This window comes from Canis aureus, chromosome 30 (assembly GCF_053574225.1).
Source record: "Canis aureus isolate CA01 chromosome 30, VMU_Caureus_v.1.0, whole genome shotgun sequence".
In the NCBI taxonomy this organism is placed as follows: Eukaryota; Metazoa; Chordata; class Mammalia; order Carnivora; family Canidae; genus Canis; species Canis aureus.
This window is the reverse complement of record NC_135640.1, coordinates 35,492,785-35,516,720: the sequence shown is the minus strand read 5'-3', so window position 1 is coordinate 35,516,720 and position 23,936 is coordinate 35,492,785. Positions and strand designations below refer to the sequence as shown.

The following is a 23,936-nucleotide window of genomic DNA, read 5'->3' as shown; positions in this document are numbered from 1 at the left end:
CCAACATGCTGCCAAGCATGCCTTCCTCCAGGGACCTGACCCAGGGCAGGGCAACCCGATGTGCTTCAAAGTCATGATCTGACACTAGAAATGCCCTTCCCAGCCCCCGTGCAATGACAGGAGGGGACATCAGGTCCTGTGGGGTATTAAGACACGAGGCCAGGGGTTCGCCCCCCACACAACCGCTACTAAGCACCTGCTACCACGGTTTTCAAAGGGGCAAGACCTCTGGCTTCCCAGGGTCTCTGAGCTACTCTAAGGGAGGGCAGCCCGGGGGCCCAGCGGTTTAGCGCCACCTTCGGCCCAGGGTGGGATCCTGGGGACCCGGGATCGAGTCCAGGTCGGGATCCCTGCATGGAGCCTGCTCCTCCCTCTGCCTATGTCTCTGCCTCTCTCTGTGTGTGTCTCTCATGAATAAATAGATAAAATCTTAAAAAAAAAAAAAAAACTCTAAGGGAATAAACCAGGACACAGGTAGGGGCAGAGTATTCCGCTCCCCGAGCTGCCCTTGTTTGCTCTGAGGAAGGCAGGACTTGGGGGGCAGCGGCCGAGCCGAAGGAAGCACCTTCCCGGGCCACCAGCTCTGACAACTTTTTGTCCCAAGGGCCCAGGATGGGCTGAAAAGCAGGAAGTGGAAGACGAGGCTGCGTGACATGTGGCTCTGGCCTGGAGCTGGAGTCAGAGACCCCCTGGAACACAGCTGGCACCTCCCCTGTGACAAGCGGGCCGGGGTCCTGTCCCCCTCTGGGCCGGGCCACCCGAACCCCATCCCCAGGGCTCCAGGAGGAGCCCGAGACCCCCAGCTTGTCCGCGCGGCACACGGGTCCCGGCGCCGAGGTGACCCGGCTGCTGGAGGAGCTGGAAGGCCCGACTCGCCCGCTCCTTCCCCTGCCGAGCGGTCCCCACCCTGTCGCCCCCCCACCCCCCACCCCCGTCCTGTTTCATGCGCAGCCGCTCCACCCAGCTCTGCTCTTTCCCATAGTCCTCTCCTCTCACATGGACTTTCTGGTTGACGTGGGTCTGCCCCGACCGGATGGCGAGCTCCAGGAGGGGCTTTGTGTCTTTTGTCCCTCACGTTTGCTCTGCTACCTACCTGGGTGTTGGGGAGACGTTTCTTGAATGAACGCACGGACGGATGAGGGATGGCCGGACAGATGGACCCCCACGTGTCACCTTCTTCACCGTCTCCCGCCCCGATCTGCTGAGCCGTGCCCCCCAGGACCAGCTGTCAGGGGCTGAGGCCTGCGTCCAGGGCGCTCCGGCCAAGTCGGCGCCGAGCCCGGCCGGGACCTGGCCCACCCGAGGCAGGTGGAGCCCGGGAGCCGGGGCACATCGGCGGGGACAGCGCCTCCAGGGGCCCCAAATGGGAGCCCAGGTACCTGTTAACTTCAACCTGGGGGGGAGAGGGGCTGACCCCGCGTACCCTCCTGCCTCCCCTCCTCACCTTCTCCCCTCCCCAGGGGGGCAGAGTGAAAGTTTGTGGAGCTGTAAGGACCCTGCCTTAGGTGGGGTCATTTGTCCCAGGTCCGTCCCCCCTTAGAGGTGTCCGCGCAGCAGGGGGAGGCAGTGCTCTGAACTCTGGTGAGGTCACAAAGGGACCTTGCAGGCTCTTGAGACTGCAGGTGGGGGAGGGCCGGGTTGGTCATCCTCTGCCCTCCCCTCTCCCCACTTGGAAGGTTCCAGAACCAAGGACTCGGGACCCACTTGTTAAAATAGACACAACTGTGTTGCTAAGAAGCGTCCACGGAACCGTGAATGTGCGGGTGTGAGTGCTTCTGGCAAGGACCACAGATGTGGCCGCAGGACAAAAATGAGGGAGGGGACCCGATGTGACAGCTGCACCTGCCCCTGGGGGCACACGCTTCGTCTCCCTGCTGCAGCGCCCTTGCCCTGGTGGGCGCCCTGCGGGAGGCAGCTCCCCCACAACGGCGTGGGCTCAGGGGGCCACCAGACAGTCGGTGGCACTGAGGAACAGGCAGCTGCAGGGCCCCGGCGAGGAGGCCGGTTTGACAGGGACATGTCATGAGGGGATACCGCCTGGCCCTCAGGCCAGGCTCCTTTTGCACAGGCTTCCCTACTAAACTACCCGGATGGAAGCAGACCTTTTTAAAAAGATCAGGACCCGGAGGTAACATCACCTGGGTTTTTTTTTTTTTTCCCCAACGACTTATTTATTCAGGAGACAGAGACACAGGCAGAGGGAGAAGCAGGCTCTCCGCAGGGAGCCCAATGCAGGACTCGATCCCGGGACTCCAGGATTATACCCCGGGCTGCCGGCAGGCTGCGCCACCTGGGCATCCCCATCACATGGGCTTTTATGGATGATTCTGTGATTTATATTCAGTGACAGCTGACCGACAACTAGTGATGTCTATACCGCATACTCCAGGCTGAAGGTGCTCCCCACAGGATCACACCCTGGGCCAAAGGCAGACGCTCAACCGTTGAGCCACCCAGGGATCCCGAGAGCAGAGCTTCCTTATCAGGCTGCCAATCCACGATGATGATGAGAACAAGCAAGAAAAAGCTTTCCGTGGAAGTGATTTAACCAGAAAACATCATATGCAGGGAAAGCTCTTCGCACGATTTCCCAGGCTTGGCTGGGCATCTGAATTACGTGGAGCTGTAATTACGTGGAGACCATGCCCCAGTCCCTTTAGGCCGTCCCTCCGGGGGCGGGGGTGGAGGGTACCCAGGCACCAAGACTCAGCAGACAGCGAAGGCTGAGAATCACTGGTCAAAACAGATACCGTCTGACATTTTCAAGTATCTTCACACTGAACGTGACCCACCCCCGTATCCTCACGGCTGCGCATCCGTTCACCTTCTAGTTCTCTACACTGTAAATTAACCCCCGTGTGACACCTTCGCATCTAAAAGGGAGGCAAACTCTCTTCCTGGTTAACCAGGTTATGGACCGAGTGACACATTGATCCTTTTTCCAATTTCTTCCTTTGTTGCTGCCCAGAGTTCAAAGGGGGCACATTCATTCACTCCTCAGTCACTTCCCGTCGGATCTGACCAGGGCTCCTGAAAGCTGTGATCTCTCCGAGACTGGAGAGAAATCTAGGCTTGGGAGGGTCTCACTTGCAGGACTCACGGTGTTCATTATCCCAAAGTGACTGGCATCGAGCATCACGACATTCCTCGGTGGCACCCCCTCTCCGTGAGCAGCAGCCGCGGCGCTGCACGCGACCCCGTGGGGGCCTCCTGCAGCCAGCTGCCCTGTGTGCGCCCCGGCCCATGACGCTGCTTTACTCCCCGCAGGAAGGGAGACAGAAAAGGCACAGACAGAAATTGCTATGGAAAGTTCTTTTACTCTGAAAAATCAATCTGAAAAATAAATCTATTTGGATACCAAACTGTATCTCAACTCTCTCTCCCTAAGAGGAAAAAAAAAAAAAGGTCAAGGAAATAAATATGCCCAACAGCAACCAGGCTCCTCCTGATGGTAACAGGAGGGCGGAGGCTCACCCTGACCCGGTTTTCCTGCCTTATTCTCACTAAACTTTCCAGAACAAGCATTATTACCTTTAAAATCAGAAAGCAAAAGAACTCCTAAAAATCGACTACGGGGAAATAGACCTTCTCTGACACTGTTCTCCTCTTTCTATTCCTGCCTTAGAAGCGTCCACTTGCAACCTGTCTGTACTTCCGTGTATTTTCAAGGGAGAAGTCACTGCTTCATGCAAAATAAGGTTGAACTGCTCGTTTCAGAAACTCATCAAAAAAGAGGATTTAGTCCATGAAAATGTTCACATCTCCGAGGTAAAAATGTATGTTGAATGCAAGAGCAAACACAGTTCTGGAGAAAACCTGGTCCATGCGTATCTTTAGTTACAGAGATCAATTCACGAGTGTCTGTCGGGCTCCACCTAACGCCCCTGGTCTCCAGTGTGTCCGGCCCAGCCCCCCTCTCTGTGCACACGGGGCCCCTAGATGGGTCTCCTCAGGGGTCCAGCCCTTGGGCACTGCCTTCGTGTTCGTGGAGTCGAGGCCGCTTGAGCTCCGGAGGGCTGCCGCGAGGGTCTCTGGGCATCTCTGGAATGTGAACACACACACAGGCTGGCAAGTAAGCGAACACTTCTTTAAAATTAAGAGCTGATGTTTACAGGGCGCCTGGACGGTGCACCCGGGTAAGCGTCTGACTTTTGGTTTCGGCTCAGGCTGTGAGTTCAGGGTTGTGAGATCAAACCCTGTGTTCAGCGAGGGAGTCTGCTTAAGACTCACTCTGCCCCTCCAACTGCACACACACTCAAATAAATATTTTTTAAAGATTTTATATATTTATTCATGAGAGAGGCAGAGACACAGGAAGAGGGAAAAGCAGGCTCCCTGCGGGGACCCTGATGCGAGACTCGATCCCAGGACCCCAGGATCACACTGAGCCAGAGGCAGACGATCAACCACTGAGATACCCAGGCATCCCTCAAAAAATAATTTTTTTTTTTTTAAAAAAGAACTGATGTTGACAGAATGAACTGGACAAGAAGTGAACAGCCTGGCGATCTCACCTCTCACAGGGAACAGTGGGAACTGTCTGGTGACCTTTGAGAATGTCCCAAGTTGGTGGGTGGGGGACAGTGGGTGCCGCCATCCTACAATCCCAGGACAGCCCCACAACAAAGAACTCTGCAGCCCAGGTTGTCAGCAGTGCCCAGGGGGCTGAGCCCTGACCTACAGCACCTCCTGAACCCCCATACCCCTTTACCGTAGGTGCATGGGAAGGTGGCCTCCTCCTGAGTGCACATAGGCAGCCAGAGGGGCTGAATGAGGGTCTAGTAATATGCATCCCTGCTTTCTCAGAACAGACTTAAAAGTAGATAGTTAATTTCCAAAAAACACAAAAAAGATACTAGTAACAATATATTAAACTAGTAACAGTATATTAAACTAGTAACAGTATCACTCACCTGACTGAGTTTCTTCTGCCGAAGGGGTGGAAACTACACTGGTTGGTATAGAATTCGGTGGAGTATCTGTCTTTAAGGGTATTAAGTTTATCCTCCTTGATTAAAAAAAAAAAAAAAGTAAAGGGGTACAGGGCTCATTAGTGTCACAGGAATCATTTATGAGGATACTAAGTTTCACAACTACCCAAAGGAAACATTTCAAATTTCCAGCTGATCAGACCACGCAAGGTACTGATGTGCCCACTTACCTGGCAGCCCAAGACGATGTTCACGTACTAGGTTCAATCATCACATTTACAATAGTCAAACCTTAACTAGCCATCCAAAAGATTCAAGACCGGGGCAGCCCCGGTGGTGCAGCGGTTTAGCACCACCTTCAGTCCAGGGCATGATCCTGGAGACCTGGGATCGAGTCCCACGTCGGGCTCCCTGCATGGAGCCTGCTTCTCTCTCTGCCTGTGTCTCTGCCTCTCTCTCTCTCTCTCTCTTTCTGTGTCTCTCATGAATAAATAAATAAAATCTTTATAAATAAATAAATAAATAAATAAATAAATAAATAAATAAATAAATAAAAGTTTCAAGACCTGTGTTAATCTCCAGTGGTATGCTGAAAAGCCATGGATGCTCCATCTATACAGCGAGCAGATGTGGTTCCTACTATGGAAAGCTCCAAAACAAATAGTTATTGAAAATTAAGATTCGTGGGGCACAAACACAAAAAATTAAGATTCGGGGATTCCTGGGTGGCGCAGTGGTTTGGCGCCTGCCTTTGGCCCAGGGCGCGATCCTGGAGACCCGGGATCGAATCCCACATCGGGCTCCCGGTGCATGGAGCCTGCTTCTCTCTCTGCCTATGTCTCTGCCTCTCTCTCTCTCTGTGACTATCATAAATAAAAAATTTTTTAAAAAATTAAGATTCGATTTTAAAGTTACAGATGCAAGACGACTGCAAGAAATTAAGAGGAGGGGCAGCCCAGGTGGCCCAGTGGTTTAGCACCTGCCTTCGGCCCAGGGCATGATCCTGGAGACCTGGGATCGAGTCCCATGTCGGGCTCCCTGCATGGAGCCTGCTTCTCCCTCTGCCTGTGTCTCTGCCTGTCTCTCTCTCTCTCATGAATAAATAAATAAAATCTTAAAAAAAAAAAAAAGAATTAAGAGGGAAAGACCTTCATACCGTAAGTATTTCAAAGAACACCTTCCCACTCCCTTCACCCACCAAAACAACAACAAAAGAAAAAGGTTGCTAATCTGCAGCACTCAGATTCCAGAAGAGCCTACCATGACCAGCACTGTCAGCTTCTGCTCCCTCCCCAGGCCACCTCCTCGGGTGGTCCAGCAGAAGGGTTAGGAGGAAGGAGGACTGGGGACAGGGCTGAGCAGGGCTTAGGAGGGAGGGGGCCTGGGGACAGGGCTGGGCAGGGGTTAGAAGGGAGGGGGCCTGGGGACAGGGCTGGGCAGGGGTTAGGAGGGAGGGGGCCTGGGGACAGGGCTGAGCAGAGTCTGTGGGGTGAGGTCCCCCAACACCCCCCAGCTCAGGGAAGAGCGCTGGTGGCAGCAGCCAACAAGGGCTGTGCTGGCAGCAGGGGCCACCGTGAGGTGAGGTCTCCATGTCACCTGGAGCCCAGTATCAGGCCAGACTTCCCATGAGCCAGTCAATGGATGTCATAAAAACCAAGAGGCTACTCTGGTTTCTTACTTATTGCTCAGTGCTTGAGACGATTCTGGGCAGGAGAATGTGGGTTGGGGGGGTGGGGGATGTGCTTCCTGCCTTAAGGGGTCTCTAAATCTAACACAAAACCAAACCAAACTCCTGCAACTGAATGTGACATCTTAGGACAGAAGAAGGGCTAAAGGGACGTCCAAGGAGGACCCCAGTGTCACCAAGAACACAGATGGCTAAGGCTTTACAGCGGAAGGGAACAGCACAGGGGTGCCAAGGGCCCTGACCTCCAGGGCTGGGCTAGGGATCAGGGCTCCCAGGGCAAGGCAGGGCCTGTGGGAAAGGCCCTGGGTGGGGGGGTGAGGGGGGTAGAATCAAGTGTGTGGTGCACAGGGCTCTGGACCCTGCCCAAGAGGTGGAAATGGGACCCACCAGAGGGCTTATAAGCAGGGAGCTGGCGCTCAGGTCCCATGTTTCCGAATCTCTCTGGCAGCAAGACGGGGTACCTGTCCCGTTACAGGTTGGGGGCTTCCCACTTCTATTTTGTTTTTTAATTGCAACGACGATTTCTTCTTCCGCCCAAAGTTCTTACCGGGGTGTGGTCTTGCTCCAGGCCTGCAGTGTGTTCAGGGTGACCCTCCGGGATGGGGGTGCTTTGGGGTTCTGAGTGCTGGGCTGCAGGGCCGCCTTCTCCTCGGAAGGTGCCGCTGGGGCTGGAGGCGGTCTTGCCTGAGGCGGGGGTGTGCAGGGACTGCTGGGGTCTTGGACTTTGCTGGTGGGGGTCCCCTCTGCCAGCCTGGGTCCTGGGGAGGACCCCTGGTGCGGCTGACTCTTGGTTTTCTTTGCCGTGTCGGGAGTTCTCATGCTTAAAACCGGCTTCTCTTTCAGAGGTATTCCAAGTTCATCCTTCTCAAATGTCACAAAAGAACAGTAGCCATCGGTGGAAGAAATGGCCAGGAAGGCGCCGTCGCTGGACCTTTGTTCCCCAAACAGGAGGAAAGGTTAGAAACGGTGCTAAGTCCAGGGGCCCATCTTCTGGCTCTTTATTAGTTGGAATGTGGAAGTTCACGCTTTGTGTGCTGCTCACTCCCACCCTTTCCTTCCCAGCCCCCAGCTCGACTTTCTCAGGCACTGGCACGTCTCGGGACTGTCCTCAAAGTCACCAAATTGAAGGTGCGAGGCCCCTTTTTCCACTAACATAAGAAGAAAGTTAAAGGAAGATAAAAAGTTACAAAGAACAAGAAAGAGGGGATGGGTGGGCAGGCCCAGGCTGGGGGTGGGCAGGCCCCGGCCAGAGCTGGGCGCGAGCAGGTGGCGACCAGGGAATACCCAGGGGCAAAGAGGACCGCCGGCAGAAGGGCACGGGTCTGGACGGCAGGAGCTTGCGGATGGGGGCTTCCTGCCAGAGCGCCTGGCAAGCCCCCAGCAACCAGGGAACCCAGCGGGCACCTCCCAGCTTGAGAACCAGAGGAAACCCGAGGGCCTCTGAATGGCACCCTTTAGCTATTACTGTTACAATAGGAAGTGGTATCCTAGCAAACTAGAAATGCCTTTCCCTCTCACATTAATTCCTTTCAGAAGAAATTGGTAGGGGCCCTGGGGGGGTAGCTCAGTCGGTTAAGTGACCCTTGCTTTCTGCGCAGGTCACAATCTTAGGGTCCTCGGATCAAGGCCTGCACCAGGCTCCGTGCTCAGCAGGGAATCTGCTTGAGATTCTCCCTCTCTCTCTGCCACTCCCCCCACCTGTGCTCGCACACATTCTCTCAAATAAATATTTTTAAAAAAATTTTTTTAATTTGACATAGAGCACACAAGCCCGGGGGGGAGGGGCAGGGGGAGCAGGGGGAGCCTGCTTCTTCCCACTGAGCAGGGAGCCCAACACAGGGCTTGATCCCAGGACCCTGAGATCATGACCTGAGCTGAAGGCAGATGCTGAACCAACTGAGCCAACCAGGTGCCCCTCAAATAAATCTTAAAAAAAAAAAAAAAAAAAAAAGAAAAGAAAAGAAAGAAAGAAATTGGTAAACACGGGCCACAAAAGCCATCCATAGCACTGAAATGCTCCCTGACTCAAGGGTCTACTCCAGGACACCACACACTGTGCCTCCTGCACCCTCAACACCGGCCACTCACCAAGAAACGTCACTCAGCGTGTGGTAATGTATGTTAGACACGTAGCCAAAAGGGAACGGCTGCTGGGTGTCGTACAAGAGCACCGAGTCTTCGGAAGCCACAGCAAACACTAAGCGGTAGGGCAGGTGCACCAGCTCCACACCCGGCTCCTGTGACGGTCTGTCTGCCCGGAGGCGGAAACAAAGGTCAGAAAACAAGAAGCAAATGCAAAGGTCCCAATGGAAACAAATTCCCCCCAAAAGTCCTCTCTTGGGAGACATAAATGACATCACGTTACTGAAGGCCACTTTGGTGCATGCTTCACTAGAGTCCAGTTCTAAGGAGAACCACACATGAATCAACAAGGGTATTGGGTCTTGATCCGAGAATCGTGGGAACCAGAAGGTCCCACAAGACAGGACGTGTGACACAGGTCAGGCTAAGGAGCTGCTTTCTGATAAGGAAAAACAAGGGTCACCGAGAAAAATGTCAAATGACATTTTAATGGTCCTTCACTTAACTATATACATTCACATAAAGGATGAAGAGGTTAAAAACTGCTGCTTCCAGCCATGGAGTCACAGGGACTGGATTTACCCTCCCACCTGAAGCAAAGGAAACACCAAACAGAATATGCCAAATGATGGTTTTCAAGGCCTCAGCCATCAGGCTCTGAGGACAGTGATCCCCGAGGGAGGGGAAGTAAAGAGGAAGTCCTCCATCTGCCTCAGCTTACTGCCTGAGCTTCTAGGCCTGGGAAAGGTAGAGGAAGCCCGGCAGCCCGCAGCAGCCAGACTGAGCTGACAGGATGGAGCTGGGAGCCGGAGGGCCCAGGTGGCTGGGGTTCACAGGCAGGTCTCCAGCGGAGCACTGATGGGTGCGAGCATGTGCGGAAACCACCAGGGCAGAGCAAGAACTACAGGAAAGGGAAAGCCATTCCTGAAGCTCGCTCCAGCGTGTGAAGCTCGCACAGCCTGAAGCTGTGCCCCAGGAGAGCAGGAAACCTAGCTCTCCTGGGGCACAGATTAGAGTACTTCAGGCTGCTTTGCTTCAGTAGTGGGGAAATGAGCTGTAGACCAAATGCTGCTGGTCCGGCCGAATGAAAGGCAGCAGCATGGTGCCTCCAAGGCACTTCACTGCATCTCACAATAAGCTCAAGAACATCTGTAGAAATATATCCAGCATCCACGAAAGGCACCGTCACGATGTCTGGCATCTAACAGAAAATTACCAGGCAAGCAAAGAAGAAAATGTGACCCATACGAGAGGGGAAGAAAAATCAGAGCCAATCCTTTGTACACAAAGACATTAAGAGTCATTACAAAAACTGTATTCCAGGGTGCCTGGGGGGCTCAGTTGGTTGAGCAACTGCCTTCAGCTCAGGTCATAATCCTGGGGCCCTGGGATCGAGTCCTGCATCGGTTCCCTGCTCAGTGGGGACTCTGCTTCTCCCTCTGCCTCTGCACTCCCACTGCTCGTGCCCCGTCTCTCTCAAATAAAATCTTAAACTGTATTCTATCTACTCAAGAAACAAGAGGAAAGATGGAGCATGTTTAATAGAGACGCGGAATATGTAATGCAGAAAACTGAGGTACCAAGAGGGGAAAAAGCAAGCAGACAGATCACCAGCAAGCCAGGGAGTAACGTCAAATGGCCTAATGCAAGTGTAGGTGGCATCCTTGGTGAAGAAAAAAAATATTTGAAGCTATAATGGTAAAAATTCCCCAAATGTGATAACTGTAAACCTATAGGTCTAAGAGTTCAACAAACTCCGTGCACAAGAAATCAGAGGAAACCACACCAAGACGCATCATAATCCGACTGCTTAAAGCCATGGACAAGATCTATTTAGATGGAGGGGGAAAAAGAAACCCTAAAAAATGAAAATCCAATTCATATATAATTTTACAGCATAGGAAAAATGAATGGCATTCGACCTGCTTCGGTAGAAGAATAAAAGTACTTTTATTCCTTTAAAGTTTAAGTGAAAAAAGGGTATTCTGGACAAGGCAAAAAAAAATGGACACGTTTTTGATAACACTGTCTTTGCTCCAGCTTTTCCAAGTTAACTAAACTGAACCAAACCCACATACCTTTCCCCACAAGATAAAACCCCAATCACGACCCCACACCCCGGTGACCTACCTCAGAGAAAACAGAACACGACTACTGTGGTTCTGACGTACCTGTTTCCACCACTGGCCTCAACTCAAAGTAGACGGGACAGCAGCGAACAGCGAGCGTCGCCTTGCCAGGGCATGGAAGGTGAGCAATAGGCCTGCAAGATTGGTCATGACCTTCTTAGAAAGGGCACTGTTACTCACCACAAAGCAAAAAAGAAAGGGCAAACATCTCAACTCTTTCTTCAATTGCGTACCTTTTAAGATTTTTCCTGGAGAAAACATAAGTCGTATTTGTTACGTTTTCGCCAGATTCCACACACCCAGCTGGGGAAGCAGGGACAGGGAGAAAAGGCAAGATTTTATTAGACTGAAGAAGATAAACTCACGAGCATGCAACCCTGGCTTGTAAAATCTTTTCCCCGCTCGCTGTATGCCCTGGACAATGTTTTTGTGACTGAGGACAAATACAAATGGTCCCAGTCTGGGCTCAGCTCTTACTCCAGCTCTACCCACCTGTCACCTCCCCGCCCCACCCCCAGGTGACCCCACCACTCGGCATGGCTCCAGGCCTGGGGAGGAAGAACGGGAGCAGGGGGGCCTTGCTATGGGAGACCTCTGCCCTCTGCTCGGGAGGCCGGCCACTTCCTGCTGGAGAAACGCTCTCATTAGATCCCCAGGCTCTGTCCCTTGGATTTGAGTGTGGCTGCCAGCCAGAGCCTGTGACTCGTTTTTCCCACCTGCCTGGTGGAGCCAGGAGGCTGCAGGGGGGGACCCAGGCCTCTGCCACAGCCCCAGCCCCCTGCAGCGGCTCACCTTCCTCTAGAGAGAACCAACATTCGAGCTCTTCTACACGCACCCTGGGTTCGTCCTTAAAACCAGGCCAGACCCAGCCAGAGAAGGACCGTCAACCACAGCTGCCCTTGGACACCTCTTTCTTGATCCACACACACATGTAGCCTCACAAGTGACCTCCTCATCTCCACCAGATGGGGGCACGGGGCAGAGACCCCATCAGCACTCTTTCTACTCTCTCCCCACCCAGCCCACCCTCCCATCCCCACGTGACCCATTTGAACAAACCAGGGATCCTCTCCCCCATTCTTCCACACTCACACAACCATTGCAACCAGTTACAACTCAACTGCACATCGATTCATACAGTAGAGTCTCCCCGAGTAGACAGACTGTCTCCCTGAGACGGGGTCTTGTTTACGCCTCTCCTGATGTTGCTCGGCCCAGGTGCCTACTCACGAAAGCTAACCTGGGTGATGCATCCTCTTCCTGGCTGCCTGACAGTCACATGAAAATACCATAATCCATTCACCCGTCTTGTCCATCAGTACTGTCTTTCCACAACCACAAACAACACTTGCAGTAAGCATGGTTGACAATGTACTTTTTCTATTACATTTTCATAAAGACCGAGTCTAGGATGAGGGGCAGATGGGCTGACGGGAATGTGCCTTTAATGGTGACCAGACTGTTTCCTGAAAAGGCTGTGAACAATTCACATTCCCACCAGCAGTACCCACACTCTGCTTGCCCATCAGCAGTAGATATTTTCATTTTTCTAGTCTGAAAAGAACAGAGAGGTACCTAATCGTAGGTCACTTTACTTTCTGTTTCTCTATCATTGAGTCTCCGAACCTTTTCCTGTGTGTGAACACGCAGATCTGCTCTTCCACAAACTGCCTTTTTGTATATACATATTTTTTCTTCTGGATTTTTCTTTTTTTTTTTTCTCATCAATTTGGAAGAGCCCCTGTATGTATATATACATAAGCTCTCTCTTGCCTATACAGTAAACAGTATTTTCCAGTTATTTTTCGGCAGGTTGTGCTTCCTGGGTCTTCACTATACGAAGATTCCCTAGTCAAACGCACTCAAAAAGGCCTATCATTTAAGAGCTTCCGGGTTTCCAGTCTTAAGCTGGTCTTCCCTGTCCTAGGACGTCCTCCTATGTTTTCACCTTTTATATTTAAGTATTGAATAACATGGAATTGATCTTTATATGTAAGTGAAGGATCCAATATCATTTTCTTCCAGGTAGCCGGACATTCCAGCACCATTCACTCAATAATTCATTCTTCCCACCGAAATACCACCCAAGTCAGACAGTAAATTCCCTTTGATCTCAGGACTGATTCTGAATTTTCTGTTCTGGCCCACCCATTTGTTTATTCCTGTACTAATAACCATATTGATTTGCTAATAGTAGCGCCACAGGATCTGCTGACATTTGGTCAGGCAGATGGCTGCTCAAGTATTATTATTTTTCAGACTTTCAAAACTATTCTTGGAGTGCCTGGGTGGTTCAGTCGCTTAAGTGTCCGACTCTTGATGTTGGCTCAGGTCGTGATCTCAGGGTCGTGAGATTGAGCCCCACATGGGGCTCTGTGCTCAGCGAGGAGTCTGCCTGAAGATTCTCTCCTTCTGCCTCTCCCCCAGCTCACGCTGTCTCTAGCACTCTGAATCTCTAAACGGATAAATAAAATCTTAAAAAAAAAAAAAGGGCAGCGGGGTGGCTCAGCAGTTTAGTGCCACCGTTGGCCCAGGGCATGATCCTGGAGACTTGGGATCCAGTCCCGCATCAGGCTCCCTGCATGGAGCCTGCTTCTCCCTCTGCCTGTGTCTCTGCCTCTCTCTCTCTCTGTGTCTCTCACAAATAAATGAACAAATTCTTAAAAAAATAATAAAAAAATTAAAATAATTTTTAAAAATAAAAATCTTAAAAAAAAAAAAAAAGGCACCCACCTGGTGTGAGAAGCAAAGATCCATCAGGGGTGAAACTAAGTCTACGAAAGAATGACTTCATGCTGTCGTCATGAAACATCCGGTAACTTCTTGCCTGTACCACACAAGTTTAAACATTAGTCCAAATCTTTACACTCACAAGAAAAGCTTACCAATTCCTTTTTATCTTACATAGTATCATTTACTACTCACATAATAATAGATTAAATAGATCACAAATCGAACAACCACTTAAGACTACAAGAGCAGGGCTGCCTGGGCGGCTCAGTCAGATAAGGGTTCATAAGGGTTTGACTCTTGATGTTGGCTCCGGTCATGATCTCAGGGTGGGGAGATCGAGCCCCATATCTGGCTCTGTGTGCAGTGGGGAGTCTGCTGGAGATTCTCTCTCTCTCTGCCCCTCCCCACCCTCCCCAACTCTGTAAAATAAAAAAATCCTTAAAAAAAAATTATTCATGAGAGACAGAGAGGCAGAGACATAGGCAGAGGGAGAAGCAGGCTCCCTGCAGGGAGCCCGATGTGGGACTCAATCCCCATACCCTGGGATCATGAGCTGATCATGAGCCGAAGGCAGATGCTCAACAACTGAACCACCCAGGCATCCCATAAATAAATCTTTAAAAAAAAAAAAAAAGGCCTGCAAGAGTAATCCCTCATAAAGACCAACTGCCATTGTGTTAAAGAAAGCTGTGTGTGCTTACGAGTCTACGTGTGTGTGGAGGGCTCTACAGTTATCTTTGTAAAAAGCCTCTGTGACAACACAGCACACTGTCAACAGCGGTTTGTCTAGAGAATGAGACTGGGGGGGAAAGCCAGACGATGACTGGGCGCCCTTTGCTATCTGTGTCCATTTAGAACCTCCAAGCTAATGAACACTTCGTCTAGAGAAAACAGTCCGCTACTGAACTGATAATCCTCTTCTCAAACATGTCTTGAACACCTGTGTGGGACAGTTCTTGCTCCCACTCGCTTAGACATGATAAACGTTAAGCATTTAGGTCTCCAGGACCCAAAGACCCAGCATCACCCTCCTTACTGTGGGTGAGCTCTCCCGTGTGGCCAGCTCACGGCCCACCTGGCCTTGGCCGGCTGCCTGAGGACTGGGTTTGCACCGTATCCCTTCTTTGTTCCCTTCTGCCTAAGTGCCTGCGTCTGTCATCTTGATTCCTCTACGACCACTGGCCGGGTCTCTGCTGTCTGCTAGCAACATTCTCCCCATACCGGCCAAGATGGCATACTGCCTCCCACCAGGCAACCCGATGCTTGACCCACCTGCCTTCCTGTGGCACAGTGCTGGGGTCCCCCGAGGTCAGAAGTTCTCGACCCTCACTACACCTCAGAATCCCAGACACCCTGCCCACTTCAAGTCAAGTGAATCACATCTAGGGGGACGGGGACCTATGTGTCTTCATGCTTCCGGGTGACTCCACAGTGAGCCAGGGTTGAACAAACACCTCCATCCACCATCAGTGGCTCTCCCCTGGCCCCCAGATGTCCCCAGTTCCACACAGATCAGCCCAACGGCCTAACTGAGCCTCGACTGGATCTGAGGAAGCACTTGGTAGCTCAAGGGTCATGGGCCTGAGACCAGTGGTTCAGCCGTAAGATGCAGAGGTGCTCGTGACTTTCTAAGTCTCAACTGAAGCACAGCTTAAAGTAGCTCAAATATTTGATACCTCTCCTTCAGCCCCTACTCCAGACAGCATTTTTGAGACGTTAAAAGCCACACGTTTCTTCTGGGTGCTGTATACCCTCAGGATCCTAAAGGAAGAAGAAGAATCTGAGTGACCTCTTCTGGTGAATGAAGTGTTCCACACAGAAGCAATCTAGCATCAAAACCGAAGACCCACTAAACAGTGTCAGCCTGTAAGACCACTTACAGTGACTGTCACACTGTCACACGTTAACTAATTATGACAGAAGCAAACCACCCAAGGGAGGTCACTAGTGAAAGTGAGGAAAGAGGTCATAACTTCATTTTTTTAGTGAATATTCCAATTTGTCAAGGAAGATGTACTTTAGGCCTGGCCTTTTCAGGCCTCGGACACTGGGCCCAGGGACAATTTGTAGGACCGCAGTGACTTTTATTTTGTGTCAAATGGTCTCGCCTCCAGGGATTTGCAAGAGTAAGGTAAACAGCAGCAGATAAATTTGGTTGTTGCTAATTCATATTATTCCCACTTAGCTAATCAGATCGTTTCAACTCCTGATTGCCTGAATAAAACACACAGATCAGAAAATAAGTGCACATACAATTTAGCAGTGTTTATTTTCCATAGCATCTCCTAACTCTTCCACATTGCTGGGCCATCTGAAATCAGAGGTGATTAAAAGTAGTCGGATAAATACTCAAAAGGGCTGCTTCAACTGATGAATAAAATATCTAGCACCTCTGATTTTTAGTTCTTTGTTCCAAGAACACAATGAAATACATGACACCAGTAAACACAGCAGTAAAACCTCCTTTCAAAAAAGGCAAAACAGGGGCGCCTGGGTGGTTTAGTCCATTAGGTGTCTCTTCAGCTCAGGTCATGATCTCAAGGTTGGGATTGAGCCCCACATCGGGCTCCCTGTTCAGTGGGGAGTCTGCTTCTCCCTCTGCCCTTCCCTCTGCTCATGCTCCTGCTCTCGCTCTCTCTCTCTCAAGTAAAGAAATTTTAAAAAATATATATGTATTTTTTTTAAAAGAAAATATTCTATGTCTACATTAATATAAGTAGAGTCATTAAAATCACTGCAGTAGTGAATTATAATCAGAAAACGAAACGGGAGTGTTTCGCTGGCTGGCTCATCCAGTGGAGCATACGACTCGATCTCAGGGTTTGTGAGTTTCAACCTAGCGCAGGGTGTAGACATTACTTAAAAATAATTCTTGGGATCCCTGGGTGGCGCAGCGGTTTGGCGCCTGCCTTTGGCCCAGGGCGCGATCCTGGAGACCCGGGATCGAATCCCATGTCGGGCTCCCGGTGCATGGAGCCTGCTTCTCCCTCTGCCTGTGTCTCTGCCTCTCTCTCTCTCTCTCTCTCTCTGTGTGTGACTATCATAAATAAATAAAAATAAAAAAAAAAAAGAAGTCTTTAAAAAAATAATAATAATAATTCTTAAAAAAGAAAGAAGAAAAAAAAAAAAAAGAAAGAAAGAAGAAAAAAATATCGAACCCTACTGCTAAGTACCCCTTCTTGCATAAGTCATATTTACAAAACACCTTTTCTTTAAAAACTGCCCACGAAATTCAAATGTAATTCAAAGCTCTCTATGCATTCATTCACCCATTCAATAAAGATTTACTAAGCACTGAATATAAGGCGCCTACCCTAGTTAGTTTCCAATTTCTTGTTATGGCCTAAGAATAATAGTAAAAACCAAATGCTTTATATGAAACCAAGAACACAGATAGATGGATGGATAGATGAATCAAACCTAGACTTTGCCTTATTATTAGTTAAATGGTGATGAAAACAGCTTTGCAGAAAATTTCAAGCCAACAGAGAAGACGACAGACGCACCTGTCACAGCTCAGGGTAGCAACATACTGACCCAAGGGGTCCCAGGTTACTCCTTGGACATAACTTTTATGTTCATTAAAGATGGAGAGCTTTTGTCCTGTGAACAAAGCACACAACAGCATTGCCAGAACCTACTCAAGCACAAGTGGAGTAAACGAAGCATTGTGCCCTTTATACCACTGCACTGTGTTGCAGCCGGTGACGGAGCCTCTGCTCTGCAGTCTGTGTCAGGCTCTGGGAAGAGAGAGAGGACCCCACACAGTCCCTACCCTCAAGGAGCCCGCAGCTTCGGGGGAGACACACACCCATCAGCAGGCAGCACAGTATACAGACGGGCGGCTGGTGAGGCAGTGGTGAGGGTCAAGAAGGGGACCAGCCGAGTTGAGCTATCCGGGCGGGCAGGATGCAGGGGATCATGAAGCAGCAGGTACTGTAAGCAGATCTGGGGGACCGGCAGCTTAGGCACGTGGAGCAATGTGTCAGGGAGACTTCTAGAGGGTTACAAACAAGGCCAAAATGGCAAGACATGGAGGACAGGAGGTATATGACCGCGAGCCTTGTGTACAAGGAAAAGGTTCTAGGAATTCATGGTGTGGCCGAGACAGACACCCAGATGGAAAGGAACTGGCATGATGAAGATGAAACTGAGGTTCAGGGCACCTGGGTGGCTCAGTGGTTGTGCATCTGCCTTCGGTTCAGGGCGTGATCCCAGGGTCCCTGGGATCGAGTCCCACATCAGGCTCCCTGCAGGGTGCCTGCTTCTTCCTCTGCCTGTGTCTTTGCCTCTCTCTGTGTCTCTTGTGAATAAATAATTAAAATCTTTAAGTAAAATAAAATAAACCAGTAATGCACAAAGATTACCTGGATAAAAAGAGGAGGGAGGCATGAAGCCCTGGCCATTCAAAAAAACAAAAACAAAAAAAGCCCCCTAAACCCTCTCCTCTGAAAAGGGATCTACACTCACTCACTCACCTCCCCCTATTTCTCCTCCTCCTCTCAGCCCTCTGCAGTCTGGCTTCTGCTCCCCTCCAAGAGTTGCCCCTGACCCTGTGACCCACCCGATGTCCATGATGTGCAGTAGGTGTGCTTTGGGCTAACTTCCCCCCACCCCCAGCCTTCCTGCAAGTCTTTTTGGGGAGTCTGGGATATTAAGGTGGGTGATGACATCTCTCCAAACATCCTCTGAGATTTACCAGAGAGGCTTTTAACCCACAACTGCAGTCACCCAGCCGGTGCGTGAGTGTGTGGGGGTCTCTGAAGGACTTCGTAATCGACCTGCCCGGGGACTCTAGCGGCTATGTGCAGGGCCCTTGCACCTGCTGCTCCCACTGGCCTGAGCCTCTTCCCCAGAGTAACCCCCATGCCTTGCTTCCCTGAGTCGTGCTCCTTGAGCTTGGAGATGCCTCCCAGCGCTATCCTACTGACGCCACACTGGTCTGGGTCACAGAGTGGATAACCAGAGGTGCAGCCAGCACAGGGGGAGGCCTACTCCACCCCGACTCCCTCCCAGGGCTCTCGAGCTGGGGAGGATCAGCAGCCTGCACACCACACAGGAGCAGGGCAAGCCTCTTGCCTGGGAGGAAACATCAAGGTCGAGTAATGGTCTATAGAGGGGCAAAAACAGGCTGGCATTAGCCACTAACTTGCTTTTGGCCTTTTGCTGCCATTTTTAGAACTTTCCACATGTCTACTATCTTCCTAATCAGAGAATAAGTTCTGTGAATGAGGGAGGCACCTTGGCCATCCTTGATCTCAGACAGGCACCTGATCCTACCTATCCCAATGTGGAGCATTCAAGGGCCCATCGATTACGACAACGTGCTAAATGTGCAAGATCCTGAGTTCCACGAAGGCAGGCATGAGCCCTGCCCCCAGCATGTCTGCACCCCCACGCAGACGGGATGGACCTTGCTTGGGCACCAGGGCTAAGCCGCTTCCACTCTGACTGGGACCCTAAAATAGAGTTGGATCCACAACACATGGGCATCCTCAAGTGCTGAGCCAGACCCCTTATTCCAATTCACTAGGAAACTCTTCCTATGTCTTTAAAGATAAAGCATGTTAGACTTTTTAGCCACGTGGAATATTCCTTCCCCCTGACAATAAGAGAAACGTGTCAGCTACCTTTACTGACGTCCCATATGATGGCCGTGTTATCCACAGAGGCAGAAGCCATTAAATTCCCGTCAGCTGCCCAGCAAATGTCATACACATCTTCTAAGTGGCCCCTGGAATCCGAAGAGGAGGGGAAAAGCAAATCTCGTCTTAATGAGAGAAAAAGGCATAAAAAGTCTACAGGCAACCTCAGAGACCATGGATTAGGATTTCAGAAATTTCCACTGGAACTACATTACCCGCAGCTACGATCTGCTACACCTTCAGGGGGTAGTCGTATCTTTATAATGAATTCAATCTAAGGAAAATTTTACAGCAGAAATAAAACCCATTTTGGGGCACTTGGGTGGCTCAGTGGGTTAAGTGTCAGACTCTGGGGTTTGGGCTCAGGTCAGGATCTCAGGGTCGTGAGATCGAGCCCTGCGCTGGGCTCCAAGCTGGGTGTGCAGCCTGCTTGAGATTCTCCTTCTCTTTTACCACCCACTCCCTCTCTAAAAAAAGAAAGATAAGTAAAGAAAAGAAAAAAGAACTCTTGTGAGTTCAAGACCCAATGCATGTAGTTGAATCCATTTAGAGATGTCAGATAAAGCACTCGTCTAGCCCCTCCCCAAGTTACCTCAGGGTTTTCACAACAGTCCAATTCTCCTTATTCAGCTGAGCCTCATCCTCATCCTGGAAAGCAACCTGTTCTGGCTCCTTGTTGTCATTCACCTTCCACAGCAGAATGACAGCATCTGCGGAGCAATTTGGTTACAGATGAGCCATGGTTTTTGCAGGCTCCCTCCTTTCTGGGCTGCTACGGTGTTAAAACCCTAGTTACGGGCAGCCCGGGTGGCTCAGCAGTTTAGCACCGCCTTCAGTCCAGGGCGTGATCCTGGAGACCCGGGATCGAGTCCCATGTCGGGTTCCTTGCAGGGAACCTACTTTTCCCTCTCCCTGTGTCTCTGCCTCTCTCTCTCTCTCATGAATGAATAAATAAAATCTTAAAAAAAAAAACCAAACCCTAGTTACATTGTCCAACAGATACTGTGGTCACAATGAGTGACTTGTAAGAATCTGGACAATCTGCCTTCTAATCTAAAACTCCAAAATCAAACTGATACCCGATCAGAGCTATACAAAGGCCTATTAAACAGAAGGGTCCCCAGGCCAGCAAAATACCGCTGCAGAGCAGCTGACTATGTTAACACATCCTAAGGCATAACCCAGGAGCAGCTGAATAGGCGGAAACAAAGAGCCACCAAGCAAGGATTGGCAAATCGTTCCCAGCTATGTCCGCAGGCCTTAGCATCTAGACTCCTCAGCTACCCCATCTGTAAAATGCATACCTACCTCACGGACTATCTAGTCTAGAGTATTGTCTACTCTGTCTAGAGTATTCGATAAGTTAATATGTATGAAGCACAACATGATGCCTAGCACACAGTGAGCCCACGGACACATCAGATACCTCAGCCTGTTGTCATCAATTGTCTGGGGGCTCTAACTCCCTGTGCTGGGACCCCAACTCACCACACAAGTCGGAGCCCCGTGCAGCTTCGCTCTGAGTGCCAGCAGGACAGTGACTGAGCTGGCTGTATGGGCACAAGTGTGCTCACGCTAAGCTGTAATCCTGGGAGCTGGGTGAAGAGATCAGCCTCGACATTGACAGGTGGACACTCTCCACTGCTAACAGCAGGTTTCTGACCCTCTAGGGCCAAAGGACTTGGCAAAACGAGAGCTCCCCTGTGCAACCTCGCAGAAGATAGCCTGCCAGCCTCCCCCAGTGACGCTCCCCACCTTCCATCTCTCTGTGCCACACACTCTGGACATTGTGGCACTGGACTTAACCAGATCTCTTTCTTCCTTCAGCAAACAAAAACCTGTGATGTGTTTTATTTTGTACTAACTTCTAGACTGTTTCGGTGTCAAAACACAGTAAAAAAGATTTACTTTTTTTTGTAGTAGTTTAATGCCATTTAAACACAAGCAGAAAATATGAATCATTCTACTTCCACCAAGCAAACATAAATTAGAGGGCCATTCAGATAATACTCCCTCAGGTGAATTAATTAATTACACAGAGGGGATCCCTGGGTGGCTCAGCAGTTTAGCCCCTGCCTTCAGGCCAGGCCGTGATCCTGGGGTCCCGGGATCGAGTCCCACATCAGGCTCCCTGCATGGAGCCTGCTTCTCCCTCTGCCTGTGTCCCTGCCTCTCTCTTTCTCTCTCTGTCTCTGTGTCTCTCATGAATAAATAAGTAAAATCTGTAAAGAAATTAATCACACAAAGACATGGGAAAGACTATGATCACTTGGATACTAAGCCAGCAATCAAACAAGGCCAGGAGGGCTGCATTGGGACTTTGACAAAGTGGTAAGCACCTTCCTACTGGTCCCTACGAGTGGGGTGGAGGAGCGGCCATTTATAAATAGCTCTGCTCAGGTTAAGCTTTTGGTCCTCCATCCCCTCAAGCTCCTCAGAACGCTATTTTACTGAACTATCTAAATGACGGATTGAGGGTGCCTGGATAGCTTAGTCTGTTAAGTGTCTGCTTTCAGCTCAGGTCATGACCCCAGAGTCCTGGGATCCAGTCCGACATCATCCGGAAGCTTGCTTCTTCTTCTACCCCTCCCCCCTGCTCATCAACTCCCTCTCTCTCTCTCAAAAATTTAAAAATAAATAAATAAATAAATAAATAAATGACGGATCGAGAGGTCAAGTGACCTCAAAAATCAAAAAGCGTACCTAGCTCAGATCTCACTATTTAACACGAGACAGAACGGTATCTGGTTTCTAAGGAATTGTGAAGGATAATACTAATACTCACCATCTCCTCCTGATGCTAAAATTTCCCCATTTGGAGAAAAACGCACGACATTGACAGCTTTGGTATGGCGAGCAAGGTTGGACAAAAATTCAACAATGGCCTTTCCATCGGGTCCTTTTTCCACCTTCCAGATCTGTCGATAACCAAAACGTTCATTCCGAGACACACAGAGTGAATACCTACCGCACTGTTAAACACTATAAACACTTACCAAAACAATACCAGGCTAGTTTTTGGGAAGGAAATAGCTTTTCTTTGGATACACGTAAAATGGAATTTCCATCTGATATGTCGACAGTCCCACGACTTGCTACCCTCCCTCCTACCTCTTTCTGGGGCCAAGTGTTCCCACTAGGAACTGGCTCAGGATTTTTTTATATATATATATATATAAAATTTATTTATTTATTTATTAATTAATTAATTAATTATAGTCACAGAGAGAGAGAGAGAGAGGCAGACACATAGGCAGAGGGAGAAGCAGGCTCCATGCACCGGGAGCCCGATGTGGGATTCGATCCCGGGTCTCCAGGATCGCGCCCTGGGCCAAAGGCAGGCGCTAAACCGCTGCGCCACCCGGGGGATCCCTGGCTCTGGATTCTAAAACGATCTGCATCGGAGGCACCTGGGTGGCTCAGTTGGTTGAGCACCTGCCTTTGGCTCAGGTTGTGATCCCAGCCTGCTTCTCCCTCTCTCTCTGCGTCTCTCATGAATAAATACATAAAATCTTTAAAAAATAAAAATAAAAATAAAAATAGGGCAGCCCGGGTGGCTCAGCGGTTTAGCGCTGCCTTGAGCCCAGGGCCTGACCCTGGAGTCCCAGGATCGAGTCCCACGTCGGGCTCCTTGCATGGAGCCTCCCTCTCCCTCTCTCCCTCTCTCATGAATAATTAAATAAAATCTTAAAAAATAATAATAATAATCAAATAAGGAGCATGCAGTGTATCCATCTAGGAAGCACTGGCCAAGGAATAAAGCTTTCTTGTGCCCTCACGGTTCAGTCGCGGGCCTGAGAACCGGTCTGCAGCCTGGGCTCGGGGGCAGGGCGGCCTGAGTCTGCAGACACAGGTTTTGAGCACAGGAAGGGAGGCCCTAGGGCGCTTCAGCGGGGCCTCCCCGGCCCGCCCCGCCCCGGCCCGGCCCGCCCCGGCCGCTCACCCTGACGGCGGTGTCCACGCCCGCCGACGCCAGCCTGTGGATCCTGCCCGCCGCGCCGTGCTGGAAGTCCAGGCTGTACACCGGCTCCTTGTTGTGCCAGGCTATTTCGCAAGTGATGACTTTCATGCTGCCGGGTCTGGAAGGGGCCGAAACAAATCCGCCCCCGAAGGCGGAGGAAACGCTGAAAGCCGTCGGGGATGAAGGGAGTGTTAGCGGGGGGCAGGCGCGGGGGGCCCGCTCGGCAGTCAGGGCGCCGGGGACCGGGACGGGGACGGGTGGCAGCGTCGCCCTCTCCCCGAACCCCTCCGCAAGGGCACCTGAGCCGGGGAGCCGGGGAGCCGGGCCGAGGGAATCCCGGGCCCCGCCCTGCTGCGCGGCCGCCCCGCTCCGTGGGCCCGGGGCGCTCCCGGGGAGCCAGGCGCCGCCCGGGCAGGGGCTGGGGCTGCGGCCGCCGCGGGGAGGGGCTCCCGGAGCGCTCGGGAAGCCGAGACCGGGCCCGGCCGGGAGGAGGCCGCACGGCGCCGCCCGAACGCGCGCCGCCCCGCAGCTCCGCCCGGCCCCCGGCCGCCCGCCCTCAGCGAGACCCTCTCGCCGCCCGTGCGGCCCCAACGGGAGGCCGGGGGGCCGCGGGAGCCAGCGCCCGGGAGCAGTACCTGCAGGGCCGCGGTCGCTCGGCTGCGCCTCCAGCTCCCGCCGCCGCTTGCGCTTCTTCCCGCGCGCCACAGGCCCCGCCTCCGCGTGGGCGGGACTTCCGCGGGGCCCGCCCCTTCGTGGGAGGGGCTATCC

The 23,936-nt window shown here is 51.3% G+C and overlaps 1 protein-coding gene and 2 long non-coding RNA genes across 7 annotated transcripts in view; 1 reads left to right on the top strand and 2 right to left on the bottom strand.

The window, feature by feature from the left end:
* The window catches only part of LOC144301915 (uncharacterized), a 30,957-nt gene extending 29,267 nt beyond the window's left edge, over positions 1-1,690 (bottom strand). For 2 of the 4 annotated variants that reach the window (XR_013368818.1, XR_013368816.1), the window contains exon 1: positions 1,094-1,663. This is a non-coding gene — a long non-coding RNA (uncharacterized LOC144301915). Of the gene's footprint in view, positions 1-1,093 lie in introns of all 4 variants that reach the window. The other 2 variants (XR_013368817.1, XR_013368815.1) reach the window with 2 other exon arrangements.
* Positions 1,691-2,149: 459 nt separating this feature from the next.
* Positions 2,150-8,340, top strand: LOC144301916 (uncharacterized). Its single transcript, XR_013368819.1, has 4 exons — positions 2,150-4,072; positions 7,462-7,574; positions 7,681-7,746; positions 8,217-8,340. It is a non-coding gene; the product is annotated as an uncharacterized LOC144301916 (long non-coding RNA).
* CHAF1B (chromatin assembly factor 1 subunit B) lies at positions 3,298-23,935 on the bottom strand. 2 transcript variants are annotated; one of them, XM_077879153.1, is made up of 14 exons: positions 23,804-23,935; positions 23,151-23,286; positions 21,993-22,125; positions 19,800-19,917; positions 19,193-19,296; positions 17,069-17,165; positions 15,239-15,323; positions 13,563-13,656; positions 11,063-11,132; positions 10,872-10,963; positions 8,707-8,869; positions 7,166-7,549; positions 4,914-5,008; positions 3,298-4,041 (listed from the first exon to the last, which is right to left on the bottom strand). In XM_077879153.1, exons 2-14 carry the CDS (start codon positions 23,274-23,276, stop codon positions 3,950-3,952), a joined length of 1,653 nt encoding a protein of 550 aa, XP_077735279.1. In that variant the 5' UTR covers positions 23,277-23,286; positions 23,804-23,935; the 3' UTR covers positions 3,298-3,949. The 2 variants fall into 2 exon arrangements, with proteins under 2 accessions (XP_077735279.1, XP_077735280.1); XM_077879154.1 differs by having other exon boundaries at positions 23,151-23,331; positions 23,804-23,910.
* Between the last annotated feature and the right edge of the window lies 1 nt (position 23,936).